Source organism: Vipera berus (assembly GCF_964194415.1).
Source record: "Vipera berus genome assembly, chromosome: 1".
In the NCBI taxonomy this organism is placed as follows: domain Eukaryota; kingdom Metazoa; phylum Chordata; class Lepidosauria; order Squamata; family Viperidae; genus Vipera; species Vipera berus.
The window spans coordinates 342,824,703-342,849,350 of NC_138202.1; the positions used below are offsets into that span (position 1 = coordinate 342,824,703).

A 24,648-nucleotide genomic window follows, 5' to 3' on the forward strand; every position below is an offset into this window, starting at 1 on the left:
AATGGGAAAGGTTCCTATAATTGTTGACTTTCTATGGCAATTCTGTAAGTTCTGAGACCAAGGTTTAGCCAAATTCCATGAACGGTGAGTCTCTCCTTGCTGTTCCTCAGCAGTGGTTATCTCTCAACCAGTTTGCTTGAGGGAAGACTGAGGTAATTGACTGAATTATTTCTCAGCATCCTGGTCACTACGTTTGTTCCTTGGGCACTTAGCAACTGCTACCTTTCCCTTGAACGTCTCCTAGCAACTCAGCACCTGATGTGGTACACATGCAAATAAACCTGATAAAAGTATAGAGGAGGAAAGAAGTTTACACAGAGACTGGGCAGGTAGATCAGACTAGTCTAAGTTAAAATGGGGGGGGGGTAGCTAGGTTGTGCCAGCTATTGTCTTGAGTATGTTGTGTGAGGTAAGGCACCATATTGAGAGGCATCACTGGAGGTTTTTAAGAAGAGATTGGACAGCCATACAATAGCAGGGGTAGGCAACCTCGGCTCTTTTATGACTCATGGACTTCAACTCCCAGAATTCCTGAGTCAGCATAGCTGACTCAGGAATTCTGGGAGTTGAAGTCCATGAGTCATAAAAGAGCCAAGGTTGCCTACCCCTGGTATAGGGTATCCTGCTTGAGCAAGGTATTGGACTATAAAATTTCCAAGATCCCTTCCAACTCTATTATTCTGTATAATGGCTTATTTTGCAAATATCAATTGTGTTTTATTGATCCAAGATTAGCTGCTTTTGATTTGTTATGCAAATCTAGTGAAAAGTGGGTGGGTGGATAAAACCCCAACTAAATATGGTTACATTTAAATAAAGTTAAGTGAATCAATTGAGGAATTATGATACTTCCTTCTGATTTAATCATCCCCGCCTCCATCGTATGAAAAAGCTGAATTTGATTACTTTTGGGAAGGGCTCTGGAAGGCACAGCCAAGGGTCATTTGCCCACCCTGAGTTATCCATCTGAGAGGCATCCTGTGCATGTGACGTCTGGCAACCTCATCCATGTTGGTGGCATACTACAAGCTGGGGACATATGCTGGCTAATGCATTTCTAATTTTCAGCTAATTCTGAAGAAGCACTCAAACACCAAGTAGAAACATAAATACAGCTGTCTAACCCTGTTGGCCTCAGCTTTGACTATGCATATCTTTGGACTGCTATCAACGCACAAAAAATAGGGAGGACAGAATATAATTAAGCAATCAGCCACTTACTGAGGTGGATCCAGCAGGAGATAAGAATGATTGTTCTAGAATTACAAGAGAACTCGTAGAGTGCTGTGTGTGTGAAAACAGAAAATTTTCTTCCCTGCAAGTCTGCAAATCTTTGGGAAATAGATGCCCTCCTACAAGCATTCAAATGAGTTATTCCCCAAAATTATCTATTTTAAATGTTGAATATTCATTAGATCCCTGAAGGTTTCAACGCGGGCAGGGTATCTGCTGAGAAGCAGAGAGCAGCTATATATTTCAGGGTTGTGGAATAATTTTTAAAAATATTTTGAAGCAAGCCATGATAATAAAAGCAATTTTCTTAGAATGTATCTTTGAAAAGCACTGGGCATTCTTGAATACCTTGCATATAACTGCATTTGCACTTAATAAAGAAAATATAGTTGTAGTCAGCCAAAAAAGCTAATACAATCTTGGGTTGTATAAACAGAGGCATAGAATCAAGATCACGCGAAATATTAGTACCACTTTATAAAACCCTAGTGAGGCCACACCTGGAATACTGCAACCAATTTTGGTCACCATACTACAAAAAAATGTTGAGACCTTGGGAAAAGTTCAGAGAAGAGCAACTAAGATGATCAAAGGCCTGGAGACCAAAAAGGAACGAAGATCGGCTGTAGGACTTGGGTTTGGCTAGTCTAAAGAAAAGAAGAAATAGGGGGTGACATGATTGCATTTGAGGGGTATTTGAGGGGCTGTCACAAAGAAGAGGGGGTCAAACTATTTTCCAAAGCACCAGAGGGTAGGACAAGAAACAATGGTTGGAAATTGATCAAAGAGAGAAGCAACCTGGAATTAAGGAGAAACTTCCTAAGACTGAGGACAATTAACCAGTGGAGCAGCTTGCCTTCAGAAATTGTGGGCGCTCCATCACTGGAGGTATTTAAGATGAGACTAGACAGTCACTTGTCTGAGATGGTAGACGTTTTCCTGCTTGAGCAGGGGGCTGAACTAGAAGACCTTCAAGGTCCCTTCCATCTCTATTCTATTCTGTTCTGTTCTGTTATTTATTTATTTAATTGATTTATACACCTGCGAGTAGGTAATTTGCTGACATGCAAAGGTGATCTCTAGTTGACATTTTACAAATGGCAGCACTTTAGGGATTTCATAACTGATATGACAAAAAAAGCACATAACCAACAGAAGTTGAACTTTAAGAATCCTCCTAGCAATTCTTCTTGCAATTCTTCTTCAACTAAAATATGGGTGAAAAAGTTTAAATGTTTAACGGTGTGATGGTTTAGTTTGTAATATTTACATTATTTTTGATATCTAAATAAGGTGCTATTATTTCTGGTAATCTTTAATAGCTTTTAATTTTTTTTATTTTGCAATGGTTAATGATTAAGAGAGAGAAGAGGGGCATTTAAGTTAAATGGAAAGAAGGATTGTACGCTTGTTTTGTTAGGTATTGTTATTTTTACTGGATCTTTGCTGATTAAGGAGAACTGAAGATTTATAATAAATGAAGTCAGGTATGGAATGAAGATGTATTTTCAGAGACAGGGATAATATTGAATATGTTTGCTGAGGATGAAGAAGGAAGTTTCTTTTTCTTACCATCTTTTTGGGGAAAGGATTATTGCCGCCCCACCTGCTCTCTCTCCCTCTCTCTCTCTGTGTGTATGTGTGTGTGTGTTTCTGTGTCTGTGCATGCATGTGTATGTATAGGTAAAGGTAAAGGTTCCCCTGCACATGCGTGCTAGTCGTTTCCGACTCTAGGGGCTGGTGCTCATCTCTGTTTCAAAGCCGAAGAGCCAGCGCTTGTCCGAGGACGTCTCCGTGGTCTTGTGGCCGGCATGACTAAACGCCAAAGGTGCACGGAGCACTGTTACCTTCCCACCAGAGTGGTCCCTATTTTTCTACTTGCATTTTTTATGTGCTTTCGAACTGCTAGGTTGGCAGGAGCTGGGACGAGTAACAGGCGCTCACTCTGCTACACGGCACTCGGGATTCGACCCGCCAAACTGCCAACCTTCTGATCGACAAGCTCAGCCTCCTAACTCACTGAGCCACCGCGTCCCTTTTTGTGTATGTATATGTATGTGTATTTATGTGTGTATGTAGATGTATACGTAGATGTATATATACACACACACACACACACACACATACATGGTTTTGCATTATTTCATCTGTTTTATGTAATTCTTAATAAAATTATGGAAGAAAAAGAACACACAGTAAACCTGATTTAACTAGGCTGCACAACCCAGTTGTGTGTGCCTTTGATTTATTTAAAAGTCCTCTTATGTTCGGTGGAGACTGTTCCATAAGAAGTAAATTTAAGATTGCTACTTGAAGATGTGACTATACACAGTGCACAATCTACCATTAAAAACCATGCTAGGGTTCTCTCTCCCTCCATTAGTTATTGACATAACAGATGGCAACAATTTTCATTTGGAGAAAGGAGAAGGTAAGCCTTTCCATTTCTGCCACATTCCTAATAAAGTTCCCTCTTTTCAAACAATCAATCAGAATAGAGCTGGAAGGGACCTTGGAGGTCTTCTAGTCCAACCCCCTGCTCAAGCAGGAGACCTTATACTGTTTCAGACAAGTGGCTCTCCAGTCTCTTCTTAAAAACCTCCAGTGATGATGCACCCACAGCTTCTGAAGGCAGGTTGTTCCACTGCTTAATTGTTATCACTGTTAGGAAATTTCTCCTTAGTTCTAGGTTGCTTCTCTCCTTGATTAGTTTTCTTCCATTCTTTCTTGTCTTGCCTTCTGGTGCTTTGGAAAATAAGTTGACTCCCTCTTCTTTGTGGCAGCTCCTCAAATACTGGAATACTGCTAACACGTCCCCCCTAGTCCTTCTTTTCTCTAAACTGGCCATACCCAATTCCTGCAACTGTTCTTCATATGTTTTAGTCTCCAGGTTCTTAATAATCTTAGTTGCTCTTCCAAAGTCTCAACATCTTTTTTGTAATATGGTGGTCAGTACTAGATGCAGTATTCCAGGTGTGGTCTAACTAAGGTTTTACAAAGCAGTACTAATACTTCATGTGATTTTGATTCTATGCCTCTGTTTATGCAACCAAGGATTGTATTAGCTTTTTTGGTTGCTTCCACACACTGCTGGCTCATATTTAAGTGATCATCCATTTTTATTGCCTTCAATTTTGCTGGGGGAGAGGGATTCTTCCTAAACCCTTTAGCAGGATGTAAAACAGGGGTGTCAAACTCGCAATGTCAAGTGACGTGTCGCGACATATCGCGACTTTTTTTCCATTGCCGGCAATGGGGTGGGCGTGGTTTCGCCATGACACATCTGGCCCATGGGCTGGCAGTTTGACACCCTTGATGTAAAAGAACAATTTCACAAGAATCATACCTAGGAGAGAAGAGTTAAATTGCCCCTCCCTGCATGTTGTGATTAGTTTATGTCCAGGATATGAGGGATCTGTAGATATTTTCTCAGCCCTCTTTCTGGCTTGTGCAGCATATAGGTCCTCAATGGAAGGCAGGCTGGTTGCAATTGTTTTTTTCTGGAGTCCTAACGGTCCATTGAAATCTGTACCTGTCCTGTTTAGTTGCTGTACCAAACCAGTTATAGAAGTATAGATGACAGACTCAATAATTCCTCTGTAGAACTGTATCAGCAGCTCCTTGAGGAATCTGAGCTTTCTGGGTTGACTCAGGAAGAACATTCTTTGTTATGCCTTTTTAATGATAGTTCTAATGTTAGGTGGCCATTTCAAGCCCTGAGAGACTGTGGTTGATGTTTGTTATTTGCTTAAGGCCTCTGTTTTGTTTTGCTGATTTTATTGCTCCTTTCAGTCAGAGGTGTCTGTTTGATTTAACATTTTTAGTTAGTTTTATGTTTTTTCTAGTTTTGTATGACACCAGAGTCCATTGGAGATGGGAGGCTAATACACTGAATGAATGAATGAATGAATGAATGAATGAATGAATGAATGAATGAATGAATGAATGAATAATATGCCTGCTTTCTGGGGCCAAGAGGGATTGGTCTAAGGCAGGGGTGTCAAAATGCCAGCCCATGGGCCGGATGCGTCATGCAGAAGCCATGCCCACCCCATTGCTGGCAAAGGCAAAATCATCCCGATACATTGCGCGACATCACATGACGTCGCGAGTTTGACATGTCTGGTCTAAGGTCATCTAGCTGGTTTTGTACCTTAATTAGAACCAAAACTCATGACCTTCTGGTTTCTAGCATGGTGCTTTAACTGCTATTGCAAACTGGGAAGAGTTAATTACAGGATGAAGCCAACCATAAAAAGCAATACATTAGACTCCCAACTCTAGAATCTGGAGATTTGTCCAGAGCTTCAGATGTCACTGACTGAGCTCTTTTCTTCTTGACTGAAATTAGAGAACACTACATACTGTATGCCATTATACAATCTGCCTCTGTACATCCAACTCCCTGGGATTATTTGTCAGGTCCTGGATTCTCATTACTTCTCCAGCTGAGTTATGTCTGCCGCCTTCCTGGGGGACAGGAGAAGAATTGTGCACGACAGCAAATGCAAAAGGGAAGAAAAATCTGGAAGACAAGGATAGCAGAAGGTGAACAGAGATAATTGGCCCTTTGCTATCATTTAACAATGTGTGCCAATTTTGTCTACCCCAATTTTGCTACAGGTCAAATGTTTAAGTTTGTCTAAAGATACTGTAGTGTTATTTTTATGAATTTAGAGTATTTTTAAGTATGAATATTTGAGGGGGGAAGGGGAGGCCCACAGGAAAGTCAATAATGTCAGGGTGGCAGTCACAACCACACATCAATGCCCCTACCTTCTTTACATGTGTTGATGCAAAATAGTGGTTACAACTACACAGTCAAAGCTCTGGCCTTCTTTTTATGGTGCAGTTGTAGTCTCCATCTTGACTTTTTTGACTTCATCCTGTTGGACACACCTGCAAAAGTGGAAGGTTTTTTATTGCTTTCCTTAGTGCCATTACTTTGGTCAGTTATATAAAGCTATGGGAACCTGATTTCACAAGTGCTCCAGGTTGTAGTCATTGTCATGAATATTGTTGTAATCATAGGCATTTGGGGTTTGAGAGTTAATGTAAAGATTCATATTTTAATTCCCTGCTCTGGACTTTAACATTAGAACCCAAAGTAAGAGGGGTGCAAAATAAAGCATCAAGTTCTTCTCTACTTGTCTTACGAGAGCTTCTACCATTTCCTCAGCCTATAAATATGTCCACCAAGCCCGTTACGTATCTCTCTCAACCAAGATTTCTCCTTAATTCATCAGGTGTCAGCTTCTGCAGGTAGTCCTCAACTTATGACCACTATTGTGCCCAAAATTTATGTGGCTAAGTGAGAAATTTATTAAATGAGTTTTGCCCCCTTTATGACTTTCCTTGCCACATTTGTCAAGTGAATCAGTTGACCTTGCTTGTCAGAAGGTCGCAAAAGTCACCTGACCCCAGGACACTGGAACATCATAAATGTGAATCAGTTGTCAATCATCCAAATGTAAATCACATGATCTTGGGGATGCTGCAATGGTCGTAAGTGTGAAAAAAGGTCATGTCACTTTTTTCAGTGCCATTGTAACTTTGACCGGTTACTAAGCGAACTGTTGTAAGTCAATGACTACCTGTATATATAGGTCAGTGTTTCTCAACCTTGGCAACAGACTTCAACTCCCAGAATTCTCTAGGTAGCATTCTGGGAGTTGAAGCCCACACATCTAAAAGTTGCCAGGGTTGAGAATCACTGATCTAGGACTACTAGGTTTACTCTTTTCTGGCACCATACTAGATCCACGAAGAACCATTCTTTAATTTTCTATCTCTCCTCTCCCCCCATGTGTCTGAATGGTCAGATGGGTACCATTTTCCTCTTCTTTCAGGTTAAATATTGTGACACAATGAAGTGCAACAGTGAAATAATCTGCAGATTAAACAAAAGTTACTCTTAGTTAATTCATCAGTGGGTATGATTTTGTTGGGCCAAGGCTTAAGAGCATGCTTGTTTGTCCCTGGAAGCTATTTTAATATTAGTGTATTTCTGAAACAGTGAGTAAGGTATATACAGTATTTTTAAGGATGACCTTGTTATATGCATGTTTCCCTTCTTAAACTGAAAGTCATTTCATAGTCCCTTTGAAATCAGTAAAAGGCAGCTCCAGTGAAGCTTTAATAATGGACATGTTGATTTAAATTTACTTAATTAATCAACCTGAAGACAAGTGATCAATCAACTAAAAAGATCTTTAATGAGCAGACAGCTCCAACTTCAAAACAATAGAATGATGTTGATTTAATTTTCTTCCCAAACCTTTTCCTTCATTACGCAAAACCACTTATCAGAAAGTCCTCTGTAAGTAAAATAGTCAAATCAATTTAAATGCCCCTGTTGTGACTGAGTAGTGGGTTTGTATATCGTTACCCAATTTTGGGTAATTTACTCAGATTTGGGAAATACTGTTTTTAAAAATAAATGCTCTAACAAAATATAAAGTGGGGCAGAGGTGGGAGAGGGATTGGCAAGGAAAAGAAATCTGCATATATCAGCCCTTCCCAACCTGGTGTCTTCCAGATGTGGTAGGGCTGGATCTCCAAACGTTTTAACCACTATTCCCTCAGAAATTTGGAAGCTGCAGTCTCTATACATCGGGAAGCATTTGGTTAGGAAAAGCTTCCCCAAGATCTCTGTGGGGATGAGCAAAACATGTATTTATTTCCAATATTTGTAAATCAATTGAGACTCTGAATGCTATAACCAAATGCTATAACAGAGCAGAGTAAAAGGTCTAAACAGATCTAAATAAGATAGTATTGCACGGTATCATTCAAAGTATATCTAAATGGGACACTTTCAACAGTCTTACAAAATTCCAGGAATAATGGGCTCAGATGTACTTCCGTGGGAAACTATTGGAGTCCTTACACTTAGACTTGAAAGCAATTGCATTCTGGCCCACACTCCATTTGCCTCTTGAGGAGTTATGACCCAGGGGCCCTCCCTCTATACTAGGACCAAACAAGCAAAGGCATTTCTGACAACCTAACCCTATCCCAGTTTTACCCTTCTAGGGCTTTATATTCTGTATAGGTAATAACCAAAACTTTGATTTAGGCCTGAGAGTAATGACTTCCATATTGGTGTTACACTAAATGCTGCAATAATGTGTTTGTTCCACCAGTAGACTAGCTGTTACATTTTGTACCAGATTCAGCTTCTAAGAAACTGACAAAGTTGTTACAGTAGTCTAGCAAAGTGATAATTAAGATGCTGAAGTCATGATATATTATATTCAGGGCATCCTGGTTTAGGTAGGCTTATAAGTGGTGCACCAGCTGGCCAAGGTTCCTGGCCATGACTTTCATCTGATGAGTTTAAAAACATCACCACCATCTAAAGATATTAGGTTATAGACAGAATGCTTGAAAGGTAAGGCATGAGTAGATTTTTTGTGGGAAAGAGTTCTGAACTGGTATTTTGTACCTATTTGTGGTTGGTAGTTCTTAGGATTTGGTTAAAAATAAACAAAACAGTCCATCAAATCTGAAGTGTGCTTACCATCTGCCTACAGAAACATCTAATCCAGCTTTCTCAATCCAGTGCCTTCCAGAAGTGTTGGAATATGTATCCCATCACTGTGATGATCTGGCATGGAGCTATAATTGAACATTTCTGCAGGGTTCCTGCTGAAGGAAGGCTGATTTAGTGTTTTGGGGAACAAGGTGCATTTCCATACAGCAATACTGAGAAAATGGTTCTGATGTCTTTTGTTTGAAGTTAGATTCACCAAGTCTCTGCAACACAGCAATGCCCCCTGGAGTTATTAGCTCATTAGCAGAATAGCTGTCCCTGGCTCATGGTGAGGTTGCAGAGGAGGCTAGATCTCACATTTCAGAAGGCTCTTCTCATCTCCAATTAATCTTCCTTGCTACAGAAACACCTAATTTTTAGAAAGGCTTCTTTATTCCTCTGCCAGAATTCAGAATCCAGCAAGGAAGCAGGTAAATGCTCCCTTGTAAAAGGGGGCAATGACTAGATTCTGGTTTTCCTTGTGTCAAATTAGTTGGAGCTCTATTTTCACAATTCCTAGGTATGATCATCCCAGGGAATGGGGACAGGGGCTGCAAAGTGAGTAGGGCCACAACACACTGATGGCCCTGATTAGGGTCTACAACAGCTCACCATGGCCAACTTGCCACAGCCATCTGGCTGTGGCCAAATCATCATGGCCAACTCACCACAGAACAATTTGCACAGCCAACTCACCATGGGACAACTCGCTGTGGGATAAGAGTTACACTAATATCGAAGAAATGGTGGAATAGAATCATTAAAGAAAGGATGCCAAAGGAGGGACAAAATGAAGAGTGAATGACAAAAAATAAAATATTTTTTAATTATTTCAAATAATTGCATTGAATTGTTGAATTGTCCCACAGCAAGTTGTCCTGTGGTGAGTTGCCCATGGTGAGTTGTCCTGCAGCAAGTTGGCTGTGGTGAGTTAGAATATCTAGTTTCACATGCTGTGCACAGTCCGTTTATGATTTTACATGGTTGCCCAATCAGACAAAGTGCTCATACAGTAGCTAAATTTCCCTAGAAACTACCTGAACCTAATCTACTATGTTATGAGAATGCAACTACCCTGTCTCCCTGATCATTGCTGATTCCAGATCCCTTTCTGTTCTTCATAATTCCTTATTATTATAAACAGCCCAGAGTCACTTAGGTGAGATAAGTGGTGTAGAAATATGACTGGTAAATAAAAAATAAATAAAAATAAATGATGAGATTGGTGTCACACCATGCCTCTAATTATAGCCTATGAATTGGAAAGCTCCCTGAGTGAATTTCAATCAAAACTCATAAAAAGCAGCATTAAGGAAGCCATGGCAGATTCAAGGGCAATGATTTATTTATTTATTTATTTGCAGGGTTCTTGTCTCTGCATGGCTTATATCAGGGGTCTTCAGACTTGGCCCTTTAATGACTTGTGGACTTCAACTCCCAGAATTCCTCAGCCAGGCACGCTGGCTGAGGAATTCTGGGAGTTGAAGTCCACAAGTCATAAAAGGGCCAAGTTTGAAGAGCCCTGGCTTATAGAGACAAAAAGATGAGTTGTTACATCTGGATTTCTGGGAACCTTCTTTATGGAGCTAATGGTAGGGGCAGCTTGGGAGAAATTGCTGCTTTTTGTAAAGACTAGCCACTATTTTTGACTGGCTGCCTATCCTTTTCTTGGCTAACTCATATACTTAGCTCATATATTCAAGAAATAACCAAAAGTTACAAATCAAGTCTCTGGTAGAGATTAAGATTTCTGCACATGAATGTGACTTGATAAAACAATATTGCAGACTTAAAAAAGACTCCTAGCTTAATATTTTCACTTTCTGATGAATCACTCCTTCACTGCATTGTGATGATACTTTTTTGAGGCTCTCATTTCTCAACTTATTCTCTAAAGAACTTAAGGGCAGGTCAAGAACGGATGGAAGATTATCAAAGAGAGATCCAACCTAGAATTAAGGAGAAATTTCCTGTCAGTGAAAACAATTAATCAGTGAAAAGGCTTGCCTCCAGAAGTTGTGGATGCTCTAGAGCAGACATGTCAAACACAAGGCCCGGGGGCCGGATCTGGCCCATGAAGTGGTTTCATGTGGCCCGCAAAGCCATCCTGGAAACAGTGAGGGAACGGCCCCCACTGCCTTGGCCCTGGCCCAGAGACCCTCCTTCTGCCAGAGACCCTCAGATCTGTCCCACTCCTGCCCAGGCCCCCATAGGCACCCTTGATGCGAATGATGTAGAGCTGGCCACACCCACCCAGTAGGCCATACACACTCTAGCCACGCCCACCCAGTAGGCCACGCCCACCCTGGCCATACCCACCCGGCCCCCTGAGGGCAACCGCAATGCTGATGTGGCCCTCAATGAAATTGAGTTTGACACCCCTGCTCTAGAGGTTTACAGGAAGAGATTGTGCAGCCATTTATATATAGGGTCTCCTGCTTGATCAGGGGCTTCAACTAGAAGACCTCCAAGGTCCCTTCCAACTTTGTCATTCTAAGTTCTCCCTAACTGTACTATATCTTCTGGTGCAGAGTGTCATTCATTATTTTATTCGTTCATTCATTTTTATTCCAATATCCTTTCTTTATCTTACACTCTTCTCTTCCTGAGTATTTGCTGAATATTTGCAATGCTGTGCATTGCAAGGTGAATGACTGAGCTGGCAGATTAGCATCTTTTGTTCTGTGGAGGCAAGGAAAAGGAAGCATCTCGCCTTCCACACAGTCAAAAGCAAAGAGTAGGAACGGGGGAGCATCATGTACGCAGGCAATCCAAGCCATTACAACTCTCATAATAAAAAGCTCATAAAACATCAAAGCAAAATTCCCAGAAGGATCTCAACCGCCCGTGCTTCCAAACCGGAAACCCAGTCATAGTTTCTGACTGCTGAGAAGAATGTTGATAAAGCTCAGAGACAAGAGGCAGCCTTTCCAGTTTAATTTCTTTCTGTTTGGCTTTTGTTTTCCTTGCTTGGGTTCTTTAATTGACATAGCCTGCACTAGCCCTTGGCCTGAAGCAGATTAGAGTACATTTGTGCATGGCTCTACTCTGTACAGAACAGTCTGAATCTTGTCACAGCTGCTACAGACGCAAAACAACCGCTAGCCGTGTACCACGGCTCCAGGACTACTGAATGAGAAAATCCTTCCTTTGTATCTCAGCTTTTGAAATCTTCCCACCTTCATTCTTTTGCTAAAATAAAAAGCAAGTTAACTGCAAATATGTGATAACATAGAACACATGATCTCAGTATGGCTTCCCTGGGTTTACTTTAAGCAGCCTGATATTTGTGTGATATTAGAAACTGTACAGTGATGAGCCCATAATGGAAAAGGTCCCATTCCTCTTTTGTTCCCATTGAATATCAGCCAGCAGGAAAGTTCTGATGTCTAATGCAGGGGTCCCCAACCTTGGCAACTTTAAGACCTGTGGACTTCAACTCCCAAAATTCCCCAGCCAGTCCCACACCAAGTGCATTAGGCAAGCACTTCGTAGCATCAGCGTAGCTCAGCTCTGTGCAACAAAGGGATTGCAGACAAAGATCTGAAGTGGTGAATTGCAATAAGCTAAAAAAAAAAAGCTTGGACTCCAATCTCACAATTTCTGCTCTATTGAGAGAAGATACCAAGACAACCTATCTTGCAGAAGCCTGTTAGATTAGAAATTAATAGAAATTAAATGAATGAAGATAATACTAAACTATTCGTGGTTATGCTCACTTTGCTTCTTCAGATGAGGGAAGAAATTCCAGGGTCATGTAACTTGTCCAGCTTTCATGCTCTTTTCAAAGAGGGTCACTGAAGGCTTGTTGGGATTTTGGCTGGTTTGGGTTTATTTGCAATTACACAAGTTAAACGTTTGTGGAAGCAGAGAGTAAAAATTTTAGCACATACAGGTAGTCCTTGACTTACGACCACAGTTGGGACCAGAATTTCCATTGCTAAGCAAGGTGCTTGTTAAGTGAATCACCCTTGATTTTACAATCTTTTTCCCCACAGTTAAGTAAATTATTGTAGTTGTTAAATGAATCCAGCTTCCCCCATTGACTTTGATTGCTGGAAGCCAGCTAATGAGGTTGCACATGGCAATCACATAACCCTGGGATGCTACAACCATCATAAATGCATGCCTGTTGCCAAGTCCCCAAATTCTGATCACATGACTGGTGATGCTGTGATGGTCATAAGTGTGAGGACCAGTTGTAAGTCACTGTTTCCAGTGCCATTGTCACTTTGAATGGTCTTTAAATAAATGGCTGTAAGTCAAGGACTAATTGTATTGGTAGCCAGTACCTACCAAAATAATAGTAACTTTGAAAAAGCAAAATAGCACACTGTATAAATATTCCTCACCCCACACACCCCAAATTTGCTTGAACTTGCAGATTCTCTTATCTTCCTTTTCCTCAGACATATAACTCTAGCATGGGTTGAGAAGACCTGGCAACTTTCTGATAGACCTCTGATTCTCAGCATGGTCCTTTGTTAAAAGCAATTGGCTAAGACTGCAGTTTCTGATACAACATATCACCAAAGTATTGTTTGGTGATCCAATCCCCTACAAAAATACAACTCTACAAAGCCACCACCACCCCTCTCCCTTATAGCCATGGGGTGAGTGTCATTATATTGAGCTCTGTCTTCACACATTGCTGGTTAATGCTTCTGACAGCATAAAGATCTGTGAGAATGTTCTTAAGAAGAGATAAAGAGGAGCAGATTAAGCAATGAACACATAAGAGACAGCTGAGCATACAGAAAAAATGGGGGCACGGCAAAGTCTCAAAAGGGACCCTCCCTAGCTTCTTGGACTATAAGATTGTTGTGTGTGTGTGTGTGTGTGTGTGTGTACTTTTAGGCTTGCAAGTTTCTGTTACCTTACTTGGGGCCCCATGGTGGCTCAGTGGTTAAGACACTAGGCTTGTCAGCTGGAAAGCCAGCAGCCCAGGTTCAAGATCTGAGTGCCATGTGATGGTGTGAGCTCACATCCTCCCACAGCTCCCACTAACCTAGCAGTTCAAAAGTATACAAATGCAAATAGATAAATAGGTACCACTTGGTGGGAAGGTAACAGCGCTCGATGATGTCATGCTGGCCACATGACTGCAGAAATGTGTTTGGATGGCGCTGGCTCAATGGCCTTGAAATGTAGCTGAGCACCACCCCCTAGAGTTGGCAACATCTAGTGAAGTAAAATCCACAGGGACTCCTTTACTTCCTTTTACCTTACAAAAAGGTAACGTTATTCCTTATGGTTGGTGCTTCTTGTCTAGACTACCTCTAAGGGCTGATGGTCAGTAGGGAGGAGCAAAACAAGGCAGCTTTACCCTAGCTTTCATTCTTAGTTCATTCTAGCTCATTTTCATGATAAGGATTAACATAGAAACAACCAGCCACAATGTGAAGAGTGGTGAATTGTACCTTCATACAAATTTGAAGGACTGGAGGATAACATGATAACAAGCACAAACAATAGAACACAGTCAAACTAGTGATTTGGACTTTAAAAGAGCTAATTTCAATAAACATAGAGAGAGCTTGGGAAAGATTCCATGGATGAGAATCCTCAAGGGGAAAACAACTCAAGAAGCTTGGGAAATTTTGAAAAGTGAGATTATAAAAGCCCAGTCTAGCCCAATACCAATGAAGAAGAAAAATAACGGTTCTCAAAAGAAACCAGCATGGCTGCATAAAGAGCTCTCTGATAAATTGAAAGATTAAAAGGACAAGTATAAAAAGTGGAAAGAGGGCCACATAACTAAGGCAGAATATCAGCAGATAGCCTAAGCCTGCAAAGATGAAGTCAGGAAAGCTAAGACTCACAATGAACTAATGAACTTGTGACAAAAGTAAAAAATAAAAAAAACTTCTTTCAACATGTAAAAAACAAGAAAAAAGTTAAGGAAAAGATTGGTCCATTAGTGGGAGAAAGTGGCAAGAAGGTGACAAGCAACAAGGAGAAAGCAGAACTACTTAACTCGTTTTTTGCGTCTGTCTTTACACAAAGGGAAAAAACAGTTCAACCCATCAAAAATAGTACCGTAAAAAACAGAATAGAAACACAAATTAAGATAGTCAAGAAAATGGTAAGTGAGCACCTGTCCACCCTAGGTGAGTTCAGATCACCAGAACCAAATGGATTGCACCCCAAGGTTCTCAAGGAACTGGCAGATGTGATCTCAGAACCACTGAACTATATTTTTCAAAGATCCTGGAGCACTGGGGAACTACCAGAGGACTGGAAAAGAGCTGATGTAGTTCCCACCTTCAAAAAAGGGAAAAAATGGATCCAGGAAACTACAGACGTATCAGCCTGACCTCAATACCTGGGAAGATTCTGGAAAAGATAATCAAGCAACGAATCAGTGAACACCTAGAGGCAAACAAAGTCGTTACTAAAAGCCAACATGGGTTTGTCAAAAACAGATCATGCCAGACAAATCTTATTGCATTCTTTGACCAAGTGACAAAATTAGTGGATCAGAGGAATGCTATGGATATAATTTACTTGGACTTCAGTAAGGCATTTGATAAAGTAGACCACAACCTACTACTTGATAAGATAGAAAAATGTGGGTTAGACAGCATCACCACCAGATGGACTTGTAGCTGGCTGACCAGCTGTACTCAGCATGTAGTCCTCAATGGAACTGTATCTACATGGAGGGAAGTGTGTAGTGTGGTGTCCCAGGGCTCTGTTTTGGGCCCAGTGCTCTTCAACTTCTTCATCAACGATTTGGATGAGGGGGATAGATGGGGAACTCATCAAATTTGCAGACAACACCAAGCTGGCAGGAATAGCCAACACTCCAGAAGATAGGCTTAAGATACAGGAGGATCTTGACAGACTTGAACATTGGGCACTATCTAACAAAATGAAATTCAATGGTGAAAAAAGTAAGGTTCTACATTTAGGCAAGAAAAGCTAAATGCACAGGTATAGTGTAGGTGGTACCTTGCTCAATAGTAGTAACTGTGAGAGGGATCTCGGAGTCCTAGTGGACAATCACTTAAATATGAGCCAGCAGTGTGCTACAGCTGCCAAAAAGCCAACACAGTGCTAGGTTGCATTAACAGAGGGATAGAATCAAGATCATGTGAAGTGTTAATACCACTTTACAATGCCTTCATAAGGCCACACTTGGAATACTGCATCCAGGTTTGCCACCATGATGTAAAAAAAATGTTGAGACTCTAGAAGGAGTACAGAGAAGAGCAACAAAGATGATTGGGGGACTGGAAGCTAAAACATATAAGGAACGATTGCTAGACTTGGGTATGTCTAGTTTAATGAAAAGAAAGACAAGGGGGGACATGATAGCAGTGTTCCAATATCTCAGGGGTTGCCACAAAGAAGAGGGAGTCAAGCTATTCTCCAAAACACCTGAAGGCAAGACAAGAAGCAACGGATGGAAACTAACCAAAGAGAGAAGCAACCTAGAACTAAGGAGAAATTTTCTGACAGTTAGAACAATCAGTGGAACAACCTGCCTCCAGAAGTGGTGAAGGCTCCAACACTGGAAGTTTTTAAGAAGAGATTGGACAGCCATTTGTCTGAAATGGTATAGGGCTTCCTGCCTGAGCAAGGGGTTGGACTAGATGACCTCCAAGGTCCCTTCCAACATTATTATTATTAGTGATCATCGCCTGGATTTGGCATTTTTGTCTACCTATCGAGTCCTTACCAAAGACCTGGGATAGGCAGATGTGGATGTTTGATGGTATTACAGATATCGTCGCCGGATGGAAGTAGTTCCTAGTAATGCTGCCTTTTGCAATTGACTAATGGCAAATTTGTCAATGCCAATGGTGTTCAAGTGGTGCTCCAGTTGTTTTGGGATTGCACCCAAGGCGCCTATTACTATTGGTACTACCCTTGCTTGCCTTTGCCACAGTCTTTCTATTTCTATTTGTAGGTCTTTGTATTTTGTTATCTTCTCCAGTTCTTTCTCGTCTATTCTTCTGTCTCCAGGCACTGCCATGTCCACTATCCAGAATTATTATTATTATTATTGTTGTTGTTGTAGTCATCATCATCATCATCATCATCATCATCATCATCATCATCATTATAGATTTTTGCCACCTGAAATGTGGGGAGGAGTTCCTTGAAAGGTAGTTGAATTTTCTTCAGAGCAGCAACCTCAGAATCCCCACAGCGTCATGGGGAAATGGGGTTGGGCACATTACTGGGGAACCATAGGCCTGCCAACCTTTACACTGTGCAATACACGTAACTCACATTAGAAAGGGGCATGGCTTTGCTTGCCTGGTCATACCCACCAGTGAAGCTGGTAATTGTTGCTGTGGGTATCCTGGGAACCTACTCCCCTGCAAGGAGCATCATCTTTCCCAATCTGGCATCTCGGTTGGGTTAGAGATCCAGGTTTTGGATCCTTCACTGACCTTCAGCTGGCTTAGAAATGGTGAGAATCGCAGTTCATCAGTCTCTCTTGAGGTCATCAATGCATGGTTTAAACCTGTTTAAAACAATGTTGTATAAATTAGTTCGCCGCACTGTATGCATCATGATATCGCATATACTTTCTCAGTGGTTCTTGGGTGCCATCCTCCTCCTTTCCTCAGCTGTAAGGCTGATTTTTATTAAGCTGGAAATAAACTTCTTGACTGGATAAGATAAGAGAAGGTAGGAGCTGGAATAAATTAATTTTAAAAAGTAGATGTCTGTTTTTATCAGTCTTCTTTGTCATGCAAAGCTTTTGCAACTGTTCAAATTGACAATAGCTGAATTCTGGCAATCGGATTTTGACAAAATGGGATATATAGTAATCAACATTGCCTTGTTTGGGTTACTGATATGTAGCAGGTTTGAAGATGTGAGTTTCTGTTTGATGACTTGCAATAACACTGAGTAATTCTAATCAGTAAAATCTCACTCTGCTCGCTTTCCTCCATTCAGTATTATTCTCCACAATGAAATCAAATTCTGATTCTGAAATTCAAACACTCTGATTTATCTCATGCAATTTATGCCAGTTTCTTTTGTTGGCTATGTTTCTCAGTGTCAGTTTCAGGATTAAAGCGCTATGCTATAACTTTAAAGTGACTAACGCAGCCTTCCTTAAACTGGTGACTTTAATATGTTAGATTTGAGATTCCATCATCTCCTAGCCAGCACAGAGATTAAAGGGTAACACACTGGAGGGTATTAGACTGAGAAAAGCAGTCTTAATGGCTTGAGAGTAAAATAATACACAAATCATTCGGATATCAAGCTTTCCCAGAGTTGAATGTGGCATTGGGAGCCCTTTTTTGAATCTTCATAGTGGTAAATATATGAGATTCCATGGGCCATTTCGATGGTGGCTCTCAAAATATGGGATATATTCCCTAAGCAGATCTTTTGTTTAAGTAGATGCTCGAGGATCACTTAATGTTTCAATAACAACTGATTCTCAGATGTCATTTTTTAGCATCTACTAGCATGTACATTTGAAAGCGTTTTAATGAATTGATTGCAATGCCCATTTCTTAGCTCTCTAATTTCACGTGTCTCTGATTTTCTTTTCTTCTACATGAAGCATACTAAGTGTGTACATGTAGTCCTTGACGTACAACCATAATTGAGCCCAAAATTTCTGTTGCCAAGTGAGACAGCTGCTGAGTTTTGCCTCATTTTATAACCTTTCTTGCCACAGTTGCTAAATGAATCGCTGCAGTTGTTAAGTTAGTAATACGGTTGTTAAGTGAAACTGGCTTCCCCCTTGACTTTGCTTGTCAGAAGATTGCAAAAGGTAATCACATGACCCTGGGACACTGCAACTGTCATAAATATGAACTATGGGATGTTGCAACCATCATAAAAAAGGGTCATGTCACTTTTTTCAGTGCCACTGTAAGTTTGAAGGCTCACTAAATGAACTGTTGTAACTCAAGGACTACCTGTATATGCCTGTTCCTGGGAGCAAGAATTTTATCTGAATAATTATTAGTGAAGCATATTTTATCCCTATAACAGGTAGGATATTTATTCATAGAAAATATATCATTGGGCAGTATTTCCCAACCTTGGTAGCTTAAAGATACATGGACTTCAACTCATCATAATTATTGCCTTAAGAGCATTTTGGCTGTGTGAATTCAATATAACCAGCTTAATTAAAAGTTGTTGTTGAATCTACTGTACAGTGCATACTATGTTTGAGTTATTTGTGGCTTAGCATGTAGTATAAAACTAACTTGTTCACGATTCAATGTATTTTTGATATTCTGAAATTAAGTCAGTCATCAATAATTCATCAATGAAGCATGTTGAGTGAACACAATCAGAGTGTGATCCCAGTGAAATTATCTGCCGATGTTAATTTTAATTGTAAATTGTTCAGAGGATTCTTTTTCCCTCTTCCAGAATGAAAAAAAAATAAACATGTGCTTTTCTTCTCTTCCTAGTTTTCAGCCTGTACCACCAAAGACCACCCAGCTTTCATGTCTGTCTATAACAACGGCACCAAGATGCCTTCACCCCAGGAGGCATCCAATGGCTTCCCCCAGCCCAGTGCCTCAGGCACTTGGCACAAACCAGAAGAGGAAGTGCGACTGGTAGAATCTGGCTTGGTGAAGAAGGCACACCGAGAGATCCTAGACCATGAGAGGAAACGGCGGGTGGAGCTGAAGTGCATGGAGCTGCAGGAGATGATGGAAGAACAAGGGTAAGTGAGGGTTGAGTGAGTGAGGGGTCCTTGGTGCTCCTTGAGCTTGGTTGTTTTCTTGCAGATGTTTCATTACCCAAACTGGATAACATCATCAGTGCTATTGGTTGAGTGAGTGCTTGTTTGACCTAGGATCCAGGTTCGTACAATAGCTATCCCAATGTTTCTGAAAGACCTACCCTGTCAGGCTTCTCATGACAAACTGGAAGCAGATAAACAGATTCAAGAACTTTTGATAAGTAGATTTATTGCTGAAAAAGTAAAGAAGTTATTGTGAAAGTATTCCAATGATTGCTGTGTATTAAATGGAAGCCCTAGTTATACTGAAATTAAGGATCAAATTCCTGTGCCTTCTTCTGTTCAGTGATGTAATGGTCTCCATCTGCCTCTTATTCTGAGAATACTCTGGCCTTGTTTCTGGTTGTTTGCTGTGGCCTTTCAAGAACTGGTATCATACACCCATATCGTTTACACTGGAAAAAAAGCATCATGGTCAACACCACCACTCTTCCATGCTGGGGAACTGTCTCTAGGAGAGTTTGACCAATTGAATTCCTTTTGGATGTTCTGCCTTTTTTCCCCTCTCAAATTCTGTCCCTTTTTGCTTCTGCACCTGTCATACATACAAACTAAGTTTATACACCACATCAAAGCATAATGTAATAATAACAATTCAATAGCAGAGTGGTCACACAGCAAGATAGGCAACAAACAAATTTAATAGATACATAAAATAAAAAACTCCCTTTCTACAATCATGTAATCCCTTTATTTGGGGTAGAGTTGGGATAACTGGACAGAGCTGAGCATTTACTGACCGGATGCTTTTCAGGATGACACCTGGAGTTCACAGCAGAGGTTTTTTTTCTTTGCGTTTTAGGTAAGAAACATCTGCCGCTACCTAGGATTGAATTCTCAACCTTCCAAGTGGAAGGCGAGCATCTTCACCATTAGGCTACTGAACCGCTCTAATAAATACATAAATAAATAAAAATTGTGCATTGAATAGGCCACATTTGGCACCTTCAATAATTATAGGTCATAAGCCATAAAGGCCAAGCCAAAAATGTCATTGTTTATTTTAGCAGGTTACCTGAAACCAGCCACAGGTTTTGCAGAGAATATTTCAATAAACAATAAAGATTGTCATATGAAAACCCTAAAGTTCAAAGAACTGTAAAATGAAGATGTATGCCCAGATATACAGCTGTTGTAACAGTTAATAGAAAGTGAGAGATTGCTTTTAAAAAACAATGTTTTCATCTATGGCAGACATGTCAAACACAAGGCCCGGGGGCCAGATCCGGCCCGCAAAGTGGTTTCATGCGGCCCACGAAGCCATCCTAGAAACAGTGAGGGAACGGCCCCCACTGCCTTGGCCCTGGCCCAGAGACCCTCCTCCTGCCAGAGACCCTCAGATCTGTCCCACTCCTGCCCAGGCCCCCATAGGCACCCTTGATGCGAACGATGTAGAGCTGGCCACGCCCACCCAGTAGGCCATACACACTCTAGCCACGCCCACCCAGTAGGCCACACCCACCCAGCCCCCTGAGGGCAACCGCAATGCTGATGCGGCCCTCAATGAAATTGAGTTTGACACCCCTGATCTAAGGTAACTGTATTGCAAGTGCAAACATGAACATCTAATCCATCTGTGTAAAAAACCAGTATGTGAAGGGGAAGCATCTTTGCTTAGGTGTTGGTTTTCTGCACACTGAGACCTCACCTTTTTTTCCCTGCAGGAGAGTAGTAAAAAATGCAGTTCTTCCCATCACATGGAATCTCAAATATTATGATTTACCCACCAGTCTATCACAGACTTGCATAATCCCCAAAATTGTAGGGAAAAGGTGTGCTCTGATTACTGGCTAAACCACTATTCAGATTAAATCAACCTGAACATGAATCTGTATAGTTCAGACTTGCTGCAGGGCATCATCCACTTGAGTGATGGGTTTCCTGCATCTTTGAGAAGAAAAACCAGTTAGGGGAAGAGATGGGTTTTGTTCTTAATGTTGGAAAGACAGATCCTCAGGCAGTGCTGTCTTCCATTCCAATTGTGTTTTAAGCTTTTCTGTTTTTTACTACTGGTGCACCAAGGGATTGATGTGTCACAGGGGACCAGAAGGCCACTGGGAGGGTATGACTTGAAATTTCTGAGATTTAACTAGCAGCAGCAACAACTGTCTTAAGAGCTCAAGTCTATCAGATTCACTTCCTGGGCAGAAGCCCAGAAGAAGGCCTGTCTTCTCTTGCTCTCAGCAAAAAGATAACATTATAAGAAAAAAGAAAATGTATACCCAAAAAGGACACATATTTGATTAGAGGCTCCTAACTAATCAACTAATTGATCAGGATTTTTAAAAGATTAGTGATATATTCGAAAAGTCAGTCTAGCGGAACTTTTATATCTAGATATGGCATTATCACTGCCCATATCTGTCCAGGATTCTCCCGTTTAAGTTAATTGCTTGATGAACAATGCAAAATGCAAATTTCATTGTGGTCCAACTGGCAATAATGTGCATATCTGCCAGCATCCTTTATTCTTCATTCCCCAAGTTTGTATGAAACAATATATTAAACCTTGGGGGGAAAAATCAGAATATATTACCGAAAACTAAAAACTTACTGATGGTAACTGAAGTAAAAGCTTGGATAAGCTATGTGCAAGATTGTGCTTCTTAGGCAAAGTGATGCATAAAAACACATAGATTTTCTCCAAATACAATTTGCAAAAGAATTGGAATAAAATAATGTTAATATATGTGATGCTTAAATGTTTCCTCCATGTTTTCAAGACTCCAAGAAGCCTATATCTAGAACAGAGGTCTTCAAACTTGGCCCTTTTATGACTTGTGGACTTCAACTCCAAGAATTCCTCAGCCAGCATGCCTGGCTGAGGAATTCTGGGAGTTGAAGTCCACAAGTCATAAAAGGGCCAAGTTTGAAGACCCCTGATCTAGAACGTTGATTTGCAGAACCTCCACTTTTCAGTGCATCCTACGTCAATTTTTTTTTCCTAATGCTATTTTATTCACCAATATAATTGGGCAGTAAATAGTTGAATGGGGAAAATCCAAAATACGGGTAGTCGTTGACCGTTCAAAGCTACAGCTGCACTGAAAAAAGTCACTTATGACCATTTTTCACACTTATGACCATTGTAGCATCCCCATGGTCACACGATCAATATTCAGATGCTTGGCAACTGACTCATATTTATGACAGCGGCAGTGTCCCAGAGTCATGGGATTCCATTTTGTGACCTTCTGACAAGCATAGTTAATGGGGAAGCAGATTCACTTAACAACCATGTTATTAACAACTGTAGCGATTCATTTAATAGCTGTGGCAAGAAAGGTCATAAAATGGGGCAAACCTCACTTTGCAATTGTCTTGCTTAGCAACAGAAATTTTGGGCTAAATTGTGATCATAAGTTGAGGACTACTTGTAGAGAAATAACTGGAAATGCTTTGAATGAAAGCACCGTACCTTGTTAGACTTTTGAAAAGCTTAAAAAAATTCCTCCAGATGTCGAACCAGAATAAGAGATGAACCTATCCTCTAGGAAACTGAATGCTTGTTGTTTTTATTGCAGCAACATGTAGTGTGATTTGTTGGTTATGTTTTTGTTCTTGATTAGTTTATTACCTATAATTCTTCGGTTTATATAATTACGTGAGTTTGGACACGATTATGCGAGTTGAGCACCCATAAGCACCTTATGAATGAACCAAAAAATGAATAAAGGGAAGGCAAAGAGAACGAAGGAACACAGGGTAGAAGGTTATAGGTTATGATTTCCAAACACCATGTAAGATTATTGCTTATGGGGGCTTTCTTCCTTTTTTATTTCCCATCAACTCTTCTAGTTTCTTTTGAGAAAACATAAAAGGAATCTGACATTTTGTGTTAACTGCTTTCTATTCATCCCAATTCTGTACATGGCTGTCTGCAAGGGGACGAGAAAAGTGTACATGACAGCCATAGCTATGATTTCAAAGCCCCATGATTTTATGGCCATCATGGCATGCCCCTCCTCTCGCCTGGCTGTGCCCAACAACTTTCTCTTTTTTTGTAATATATTTTATTGATTTTTTCAAAACATAAATCACAATAATTGGTGAACGGTGTGTTGTCTGGATTACATTTGTAAAACAATCACTAACAATTGATTTCTATAAACCATAATCCACATAATGATTTTAGTTGATTTCCTCTTTTCCCAAAAATATCCTCTTTTGCAAACATTGAGTTAATACAATCTTATTGTTTCGATAGATAACAATTAAATATATAATTTCCCCAATATTCCTAAAAATAATAGTCACATTAATATAATATTTCTTTTCTATCCAATCATTCTGGTTGCCTTATTATAGATCCTGTTACAGTCCTTATTTTAATTTGTTTCTCCCACCAAATTCTAGGTCTTCTTACTGGTTAAGATTTTCTCAAAAAATAATTAACATTTAAAAATTTAACTCTAGTTTTCCATATGAACCATCACACACTTTTACATTTCTTAAGGAATAGATAGAACAATGAAAAAAGGAGAGCAAGAGTAAAGAAACATAAAAAATAACATGCTACTTAAAATATATATATCCCTCCTAAGCTAATATATATTTATTTCCTAAATTTCTTATTCTTTTTAACCATAATTAAAAATGTGTTTAATCTTTAAGCATTCCATTTAATACATCTAGTCCTTTAACTCTTATTCAACACATTTTTATCCCTTATAATTTTCTTAAATTCAATCTTATTTAAGTATCTAAAACATTTCCTTTATCTAAGTCATTTCAACTTTTTTATATTACTCATATTAAGAAAGAGAATAAAAAAGGCAAAAGAACATACTATATTATTTAGGGAATTCATCCCTCTTATATATTCCAAAATGTTTCTATTTCTTTAACCATATTCAAACAAATGTTTCTTTTTTAAGTATTCTCTCTGGTAAGTCCCATCATCTATTTTCTTGGTTTCCACTTTAGTCTTTTTCTATCTGTCTTAATCAATGTATTTTGCTGAATCAAAACGTTTTTCCGTATGTTCGTAAATGTTGCTGTAGATATAAAAAGTAAATCAGGTGAAGTGTCTTTGTACAGGGCTTCTGCCTTTCCATGTTGGTTGAAAATCTTTTTCATTTCCTTTCTCTCCGATGTTCCTGACATCTCTACAGTCCATTTTATCCAATCTGTT

The 24,648-nt window shown here is 40.1% G+C and overlaps 1 protein-coding gene across 1 annotated transcript in view; it reads left to right on the top strand.

Moving 5' to 3' along the window:
* Positions 1–19,212: 19,212 nt before the first annotated feature.
* SRRM3 (serine/arginine repetitive matrix 3) overlaps positions 19,213–24,648 on the top strand; it is a gene marked incomplete at both ends in the record, with an annotated part of 85,687 nt that continues 80,251 nt past the window's right edge. The window contains one exon of the mRNA XM_081320034.1: positions 19,213–19,436. Coding sequence (XP_081176160.1) covers positions 19,213–19,436 — 224 coding nt within the window. The remainder of the gene's footprint in view (positions 19,437–24,648) is intronic.